Below are 9,941 nucleotides of genomic sequence, written 5' to 3'. Positions count from 1 at the left end.
TTTTATTTTTAACACAATTATTGTTTTTTTTTTCTCCTCTATCTGACCATTTGGTCGCTCTCTGAATATTTCTGTTTGTTTGCTTTATAATTATTTATTCTCTTTAGACACTATTTGAGATCGGAGTGGGGGCGAATATATTTGCTAGAAACTAGAAAAAAACAAGAGAGAGAGAGAGAGAGAGAGAGAGAGAGAGAGAGAGAGAGAGAGAGAGAGAGAGAGAGTTTAATAATAGAAAAAGAGGTGGGGGGAGGATGGATGGGACATTTATCCCTTTCAGCGTTCTGTAAAAAGAAGACGGAATTAAAAAAAAAAAAGTGACGTTACCAGGATTCGAACCCACAACGTCGATTCTGGTCAAACTTCCAGGACAGACGACTAAACCATTCGGCCATGACACCCACTTCGAAGTCAACGCATATTGTGTATATGTAGAAACAACTGATTTTAATGTTGGTTAATTTTATGTTTTTATAGATATTTTATTAACTTTCCTTATTTCTATGTGCATCTGGAAACATTCCATATTCTGGAATGTGGATAATTGTTTAAAAGAGCGGAGTTTCAAATATGCGTCTGGGGATAATGAAAATTCGTTATCCCCAGACAGGTGTCTGGGGATAACAAATTTTTATTATCCCCAGACAGGTGTCTGGGGATAATCACTGCGTTTGCTCAAAGCCAAGTTGGATTCCTTGAATTTTGCTCTATCATCCAATAACTTGGGCCAGGAGTTTTTTTTAATTTTTATCGCCAAAGTCATTTGATGATCTCTCTACTGACAAAGATATGTGCAGTGACCAAATACTGTGGTTTAAATAATTATATAAAAGAATTAGGTAATATCTTGTTTACAAAGGCATATCATTTTGTTTACATAAATTATATCATTGAAATCATTTTTTTAACGATTTGGTCTGCACGCCAATGTGGTGTTTTGTAAAATGAAAATTTCGCATTTTTATAGAATGTTACAATTAGGTGAAATGTACATAAGGTAAAGTAGCGTTCGTAGTAACAAAATGGCGACGAATGTGAGAAAAATATATAGGAAAGTAAAATGAGTACGTTTCATTGAAGTTCTTCTTTTTCAAAATCTTTAAAAGACAATGGCTCATTATTCGAATCATTTGTACACGCCTGTTATATCAACTCCCAAAGACCTTTGTAATGAAGAATTGACGGAGTTCATCGGTCACAAAGATGAGGTATGTTTGTTATTATTAAATTAAGTGGGCATGGGGTGTATTTGTTGATTCGAAGTGACTATTCTCATCCCCCTAGTCTAGGATGCTAGTCTTCATAATAGTAGTCCACAATTGTTGTTTGTTTAATCCAAAGGTTGTAATGCAGTAATTTGTTAAGTTTCTTGTCACAAGTTGCACAATTTAAAGAAGGTGGCGTTTTTATGCACCTCCGTTGGAGGTGTACAAAAACGCACCGTTTTTATGCACCTCCGTTGGCGGTGATGGTAGATTAATGAAAATGTTGCTGCATACGTCCATGTTGAGGTTTAAATAGTTTTAATTTTAGATTGTAGATCTACCTAGTTTAGCACGCTGCTTAGTGATTACCGATGTACGTTTATACAATGACAAGAAATTAAAGAATAATAACAATAATTTTAAAAATTAAAAGTAAAAAGAAACATGGCACACAAATACTGATCTCAAATAAATAAATAATTTTAGAAAATTAAAATCGAAGTTTTTTAAAAACATGATAAAAAGTTTTTGAAAAAAAAAGAGAGAAAAAAAAGCAAACAAAAATAAAGTAAATTTAAAAATGAAAAAATGTCTACAATGGGAATCGAACCCGGTACTTTCAAGGTTAGAGTCCAACAGCTTGTCCACTGCGCTACGGAGCCACCTGACTGTTCATAACATTTAATAAAGTCTTTCTAAAACATTATTTTACCTTCAATGCAACTTCTATTTTCTGGTTTTATTTTTCGATTTTTAAAATTATTATTGTTATTAAATAACTTTATTAACAAAAACTTCCTACAGATGTCAGAATATAACTTTCACCATGTCCAAATACAGAAACACAATATCGCTGATGAAATTGGGTGGGATGCGCATGCGTGACGGAGGTGTATAAAAACGATCCGTTAAGATACACCGTCAGCGGAGGTGCATAAGAACACTACGTTTAAAAAAAACAATCAATCAAATCCAAATCGCAAAAAGCCGGCGACGTTTTTTTCGGTAATCCAATCGGCCGGGGGGGGGGGGGGGGGGGGGGGGGGGGAAGGGGGATGAGAATAGAGGCAGCCTTGTTGATTTTGTGTCCTTTGAATTCCCAAATTATGTTCTTCATTGTCTTAGTAATTTTTTACGGCATCCACAAACTGTTTCACGGTTTTGATTAACTAAACCGAGACTTAGGCTTAGGGCCAAACACACTGGCCATTAAGAGAGAGAGAGAGAGAGAGAGAGAGAGAGAGAGAGAGAGAGAGAGAGAGAGAGAGAGAGAGAGAGAGAGAGAGAGAGAGAGAGAGAGAGAGAGAGAGAGAGAGAGAGAGAGAGAGAGAGAGAGAGAGAGAGAGAGAGAGAGGAGAGAGAGAGAGAGAGAGAGAGAGAGAGAGAGAGAGAGAGAGAGAGAGAGAGAGAGAGAGAGATTCTATGCCTTAAAAAGAATAACATTTGAGTGCATCATCTTATTGCGCTATTTTAGGTATCACTAAATTTTTTTTTCAGAATTTAACAATTTTTGCTGTAACCGTCAACGTTGTAAAATATCTTTTCAATTAAAGTAATGAAAGGTAGGTTTATAATATTAATATAACCTAGTGATATTGATGGTAGATGACTTGGTGTTTTTTTGTTTGTTTGTTTTTTTTTTTGTTTTTTTTTATGACAACATAAAATTAGTAGAGCAGCATTGCAAGTGCTTGATTTTGTGTTTTATATCTTCCTCCAAGTTTCCATTATTTGTTATTTTTGATCCTCTGATCCTTTTTGACTCCTGAATTTCTTTTTTTATGTTGTTTTGCCACAGGTAAATTGTGTAAGTTATTCATCAGATTTTCAATTTATGGTTACTGGAAGTGATGACCAGAGAGTTCGAGTGTTCAAAGTCAAGACTAAACAGTGCTTGATCAAACTTAAAGGACATGAAGGTAAAATGATAAAGAAGAGTTGTATCATACAACTATATCTGAAACATAAATATCAAAATTGAGAGGTAATGAGTCAATAAAACGGAGAGTAAAAGAAAGGGAGTAAAAATAATTCATGTATAAGATACAACACAAAGTATTATTATTTTCGGCCTTTAGCCTTCTTCAAGTAAACATACAAGGAAAGGAAATATATTACATTTGGATTCTGGTTTTTGAGTGAGATAAAAGAGAGTAAGAAAAGAAAACATTATATTATTTCTCACCCCTCTCTCTCTCTCTCTCTCTCTCTCTCTCTCTCTCTCTCTCTCTCTCTCTCTCTCTCTCTCTCTCTCTCTCTCTCTCTCTCTTTCTTTCTTTCTCCCTCTCTCTCTCCTTCCCTTGTACACACACACAAATACACACACATTTTTACCTACATTTAATGTTTTCTCTTTTTACCCTCTTTTTTTTTCATTTACTAACCATTATGCCTCAGAGCACCTCGGTGGAAGTTTAGTGCTATATAAATGAATCATTATTATTAGAGCACTCACTTTACAAGCATAGGGACCATTATCGATTCTGGGTGTTGTTGCGATTTCTTTTTTTTATAAACCTTGTGTTGGATAGCTGGGTCTCTTAGACGTAGCAAAAGTACTTTACAGTGGACTGATGTCCTGTCCAACAGGGTAGCTAGCAAGAATTTGATGTGGTCTATTTAGAACAATGGAAACCTGGATAAATTCCATAGGCCATATGGCTCTGAAGGACTATTTTCTCACAGTAATGTTGTACGACAGAGAATTATATAATGATTTGATTTCTGAAGACTCTAGTAAATTAATCAATTTGTCAAATATTCCCCAGGTGCTATCCGCAGTGTAGCTGTGTCTCCATGTGATAAGTATTTTGCCAGTGGATCTTACGACAAAACAGCTAAAGTTTGGAGAACTGCAAATGGAGAATGTGTTCACACCCTAATAGGTTTGTAGTGTCGCAAGTTATATTATGAAACTATGAAATCAGTTTAGTCTTGAGTGATAACAAATTTCAAACCTAAAGGACATCTAATTCATATTTTGGAAGTGAATATTTACCCATCGTTTTGTTATTTTTTATTTATTTATTTTTTTTTTCTGTTTGACATCAATTTACATGTTTGCTATTGAAATTATGACATTTCCATAATAATGATCTGGGTATTGTTTATATTTCTAATATCTGAATTTTGAATAATGATTAATGTTTTTATTGATTCTGTTATTGGCCAAAGAAGGGTTTAGAGTCTGAAACGTTCCGTGTTTGGTATTTTGTTTTGTTTCAAAGCTGTTATATTCATTTTTGTTCATTACTTTTTACAGTCCACAACTTCTGACAACTTGTATCATGATCATACATGGAAAAATGTCTGACCCTGGAAGTAAAATATTTAGATGTCTTTGTTTAATTTGAGACAGAGTTTAAATATTTAACAATTACATAATTTTAAAAGAACTTTTTTTTTTCTTAAAATGCATCCTTTAAAATACGTATTATGCTCTGAAATAAACTTTTCACCTCTTTAGTCATGGTTAGTTTGGTTGTTTCTTAAAAAAAAAAAAAAAAACAAAAAAAAACCCCAAACAAAACTACTTTATTCTTGAAAAACTTTTGAATGAAATAACTTGCTGATTGCCTTTGGCAAAGGGGATGGGGAAGGGGGAGAGGGTGGTACATCATGTCATATTATTATTATTATTATTATTATTATTATTATTATTATTATTATTATTATTATTATTATTATTATTATTATTATTATTATTATTATTACTATTATTATCAAGTGCACTGTGCGCTTAGAAAATTGAGTCAAAAGGGTGTGTTCATTGGTTGCCAAACACATCAAAATGGAACTTTGTTGGGATGACTTAAATATTCAAAATCAAATTTACAGTGAAAAAAATGTTTTAACTTTATAGGAGAAACAAAGTTGACGTCATTACACTTTTTAAAATTATTTTTTTGACATCTGTTTAGTTCTAGGTTCTCACTAAATTATATGAATCAGACTATAAACGTTAAAGTTTACACACAGTTTTGTGTGTTGTTATGTTTAATTTGACTGATGGATGTTGTAAGTATTTAATCTTCACACATGGCATTAATTTGTTTTCTTGCTTGTTTTTATTTTGTGTGAGCAATGCCAATGATCTCTGAAAGTGACAAAAAACTTACATCTCAGATTTCTGGTCATTTTGGCTCTGCAGTCACTTTTTGGCATCCGGTTTGAATCAATGGGTCACATTAATTACAGACATACTGAGGAAAACTAGCCTAATGCCCTTGACCCTATTAATAACAAAGTGAAACAAAAGAAAGGGAAGACTGTGCATCTGGCATCTCTGGTGTGCACCAAATTGCACGAGGTGATGCACACAATATTATTTTATTGACATACCCAATCACACACTCTGAGTACCTATTGACAAGCAATGCTAATACTGTATTTGTAAGTGTTTCGTATACACTTTTTCAGATGTGTATTGATGCTAAGTGTTTAGGTAAAATACTCCCAACATCCATTTGAGTGTTGTGTTTGTATGTGTGTGTTTGGGAGGTGGGGGGGGGGGGTCATTAGGGTCGGTGCCATTAAAATACATCAGCATTCTGTGTGTCTGTTACAGGTGAATGTGTTTTCTAAGTGTAAATTGACAATTTTATCAGATAGAGTTCGAGTCTTTTTTAATTATGGGTAAATGTTTTAATGTTTAATGTTTTTCTTATAAGAATCATAGTTTTCTTCCATATTTTATTGCAAATATCACTGCTTGAAGCTCGAGGAAAAATATAACAATTGTCAAATGTAATGGATGCTTCACTGGAAGAAAGATAAATTGTATAATTTCCTTATTACAGGACATACAAAAAGTGTGGAAGAAGTGGCTTTTTCTCCCGGTTCCATCTATCTGTGCACAGCTTCATGGGATAGAACAGCTATTTTATGGAATTTAGAGGTACAGATGTGTTGTATACATTTGTAATGAATTTATTATTAAAACAATATGGTTAACCTGCAGTTGGCCAAGATAAGGCAAATACTGTGGGCTATTGTACATTTTTTTAAAATCATAAGACATTTCTGATGCACATCTTAACAAATAGATCATTATGTATGAAGAAATATAGTTTTGAATAGGTTGTAACACAGTTCGGGTAAAGAATAAAGCATACAATGGTAAGAATAATAATAATTGTTTTGTCACATAACTATCTGTTCTATCCAGTTTGGGTGTATGGTGAAAAGATTTGAGGGACATCAGCATGCAGTACAGGCAGTCGCTTTCTCATACAGTTTCCTTTTAGTGGTCAGTGAATATCATACGACAAAAAAAATAATTTAAAAATCATGATCACCACCACTACCATCACCTTCACCACCATCACCACCACCACCACCATCATCATCATCATCATCATCATCATCATCATCATCATCATCATCATCATCATCATCATCATCATATTATCTATAAATGCATCATCACAACTTGATCAGTTTATGCACAACATGTGAGTGCGTGTGTATGTGTGTGTGTGTTTTTGTTGAATAATCTTTAAGGTTTATTACTCTATGTGCTTAGGTAAAATACTCACAACATCCACCAGCCAAATTAAACTTACCAATACACAAAACTGTATGTAACCTTTAACGTTTATAGTCTGATTTTTATGATTTAGTGAAAAGTTATAACTACTAACAGCGATTATGTGGTCTTGTGGTATGACACTCACTTTCAGATTGGAAGGTCCTGGGTTCAAGCCTCGCTCCGTGCATAGTTGAGTAATTGGAGAATGCTCTTTACTCACATTCTCTCACCATACCTTACCCTTACTGGAGTTCCATCTCCTACAGAGGTTGAATATCATGTAACGCCTTTCTTCACGCTCAAGGATCATTACCGAGCAGTCGATTATCTTTTTTGCCAGTTGTTGTCTCCACAATTCCTATCCAGGACTTCCCTTTTCACCATACTCAGGTGTAAAATGAGTAGGCTACCTTGCTGCTAACAGTTTTGTCTCTGTTGGAAAAAAAATATATCGCCTAACAGGAGTCATGTCTAGTTCTACATGCCACTTATTGCTGTTGGTCAGGGACACTTTTGACTTTGAGCACATTAATTAAGTGGATATTGCGCTATATAAAAGGTTAAGTTTTAATTTTTTTAACAGTCTGTCTAAAAGTAAGAATAAAAGAGTTAAGTGATGCTATATTGTTGGTGGGCTTAAGTGAGATTTAATCACCTTACTGGCGTTCTAAAAAAAAAACAAAAACAAAGTATCGAGTAACGTAAAATTAAATTATTCTATATGTGCATGATATAATTAATCACTGTGAACATGTTTGCATTTATTTATCTATTTAGCAATTTTAACCATATATTTATTTTTTTTTTCCATTCTTTCTTTCTTTTTCACTCTCATCTCTTTATTTTTATCAGGCCACTGGTTCATGGGATTTTACGGTCCGGGTTTGGAGGATGAACCAGACGGAATACAAACAAGCGTTGTTAGAATACTTGGGGACGAATGAGAATGATGGTTGTGATGAGAGTGTTGATGAAGACAACAGGGCAAATAAGGATATGGAAGAAAATGAGGATGTCTGGTTTGAGAAAAGAAAAAAGATGAGGCATTCTGATGACATTTTAATAGGAAAGCATGACAATGATGCTGATGCTTGTAAAGATAGTGGAGTAGATGGAGAAGATAAAACTAAAATTGATGACGATGATAATGATGCATATGTAAACGGTGAAGTTGATAGTAACGAAAATGATGACAAGAAAGCAGATGGAGATGCTAAAACTAATGATGATGATGTTGATGATAGCAGAGATGGCAGGAATACTTCGTCGTGCAAAGACATTGACATGTATGATGAAAACGGCTGCCTGGTGCTTGAAGGACATGTAGGAAATGTCCATTCTGTGGCCTTTTCTAGGTTTGGGATGCTGGTGAGTTGAAGTAATGTATAGATTTATGTTAGAGCAAATGTTGATGCTCGAAGCTTAAAGAAATAAATGGCAACAGTCAAATGGAATGTAAGCTTCGAATAGGCCACACGACTATTCACAAATGATTAAATTAGAGAAAACACTGAAACGTCCCCATAATGTCTTGTTAATTAATGAAGCTTCATTCCATTTACATTGTAATAGGCACACACTATTCACAAATGTTTGTCAATAGGCCACACGACTATTCACAAATGTTTGTCAATAGGCCACACGACTATTCACAAATGTTTGTCAATAGGCCACACACTATTCACAAATGTTTGTCAATAGGCCACACGACTATTCACAAATGTTTGTCAATAGGCCACACGACTATTCACAAATGTTTGTCAATAGGCCACACGACTATTCACAAATGTTTGTCAATAGGCCACACGACTATTCACAAATGTTTGTCAATAGGCCACACGACTATTCACAAATGTTTGTCAATAGGCCACACGACTATTCACAAATGTTTGTCAATAGGCCACACGACTATTCACAAATGTTTGTCAATAGGCCACACGACTATTCACAAATGTTTGTCAATAGGCCACACGACTATTCACAAATGTTTGTCAAAGGCCACACGACTATTCACAAATGTTTGTCAAGAGGCCACACGACTATTCACAAATGTTTGTCAATAGGCCACATGACTATTCACAAATGTTTGTCAAGAGGCCACACGACTATTCACAAATGTTTGTCAAGAGGCCACACGACTATTCACAAATGTTTGTCAATAGGCCACACGACTATTCACAAATGTTTGTCAATAGGCCACACGACTATTCACAAATGTTTGTCAATAGGCCACACGACTATTCACAAATGTTTGTCAATAGGCCACACGACTATTCACAAATGTTTGTCAATAGGCCACACGACTATTCACAAACGTTTGTCAATAGCTTCCAGGCTATTCACAAACTGTTTAAAATTTAAAAGGTTAGCAGTTAGGCCAGCTCCACTTTTTTCGTGACAAATTTGTTGTAACCCACCAAAGGAAACATTAAATATCCTGAAATAACTTGTAGCAAAATAACTTTTATGATGGGCCGTCGTTACTCGGAACCCTGAGGTGCCAATAATCTAGTATTATTTTGAGCCCCCCCCCCCTCCCTCCCCTAGCTGTTATTCAGACTCCAGTGACATGATTCTCAGGGAGAAATAGCGCTTGCGGTAGGGACTCAATTGATATTAGCACTGGTGGTAGGGTCTCATCGGATAATAGCAACGCTGGTCGGAATCCAGCAAATGTTAGTGCTGGTGTCAGGGACTCAGTGAGGTGGTTGGGACTCAGTGGGTGATAGCGTTGGTCTGGCCTCGGTGTTCTGTTTCTGAGCAAATATTTTTTTATAATAATTAATGTTTTTTTCTCTCTGATCATTTGTTCATGTTTCTGATCGAGATTATTTTTTAAAAATATATTTTTTTTTTATTATTTGTTGTTTCTTAACGAATATTTCTTTTCTTTTTTTATTCTCCTCCTTTTTTGCCTTGATTATTTCGTTTTTGAGCAAGATTTATTTTTTATATAATATAACTTTTTTTTCTCTCTGTTCATTTAACCGCTTAATGAGGGGATTTATTTATCTATTTATTTTAAAATTTATTTTATATCTATTTAGTATGCACTTTTTTATTGCCTCTGATTACTTCTTCTGTTTCTAGTGAGATATTTCCTTTTTTCCCCTGTTTCTGAGCGAGATTTTAAAAAAACTTTATTTTCAAAAATTTTAACAATTTGGACAGGGGATGAATATCACAATTTGCAATATTTTATAGAA

The 9,941-nt window shown here is 34.5% G+C and overlaps 1 protein-coding gene across 1 annotated transcript in view; it reads left to right on the top strand.

The window, feature by feature from the left end:
- The first annotated feature begins 996 nt into the window (after positions 1–996).
- LOC144980163 (uncharacterized) overlaps positions 997–9,941 on the top strand; it is a 17,387-nt gene continuing 8,442 nt past the window's right edge. The window contains exons 1-6 of the mRNA XM_078927737.1: positions 997–1,208; positions 3,004–3,124; positions 3,974–4,090; positions 6,005–6,102; positions 6,373–6,453; positions 7,588–8,103. Of these exons, the coding sequence (XP_078783863.1) occupies positions 1,110–1,208; positions 3,004–3,124; positions 3,974–4,090; positions 6,005–6,102; positions 6,373–6,453; positions 7,588–8,103 (1,032 nt within the window). The 5' untranslated portion in view covers positions 997–1,109. The remainder of the gene's footprint in view (positions 1,209–3,003; positions 3,125–3,973; positions 4,091–6,004; positions 6,103–6,372; positions 6,454–7,587; positions 8,104–9,941) is intronic.

Source organism: Berghia stephanieae, chromosome 9, assembly GCF_034508935.2.
Source record: "Berghia stephanieae isolate SIO BIC M18660-M18661 chromosome 9, UCSD_Bste_1.3, whole genome shotgun sequence".
In the NCBI taxonomy this organism is placed as follows: domain Eukaryota; kingdom Metazoa; phylum Mollusca; class Gastropoda; order Nudibranchia; family Aeolidiidae; genus Berghia; species Berghia stephanieae.
The sequence above is the reverse complement of the archived record's forward strand: the minus strand, read 5'-3'. Positions and strand labels throughout refer to the sequence as shown.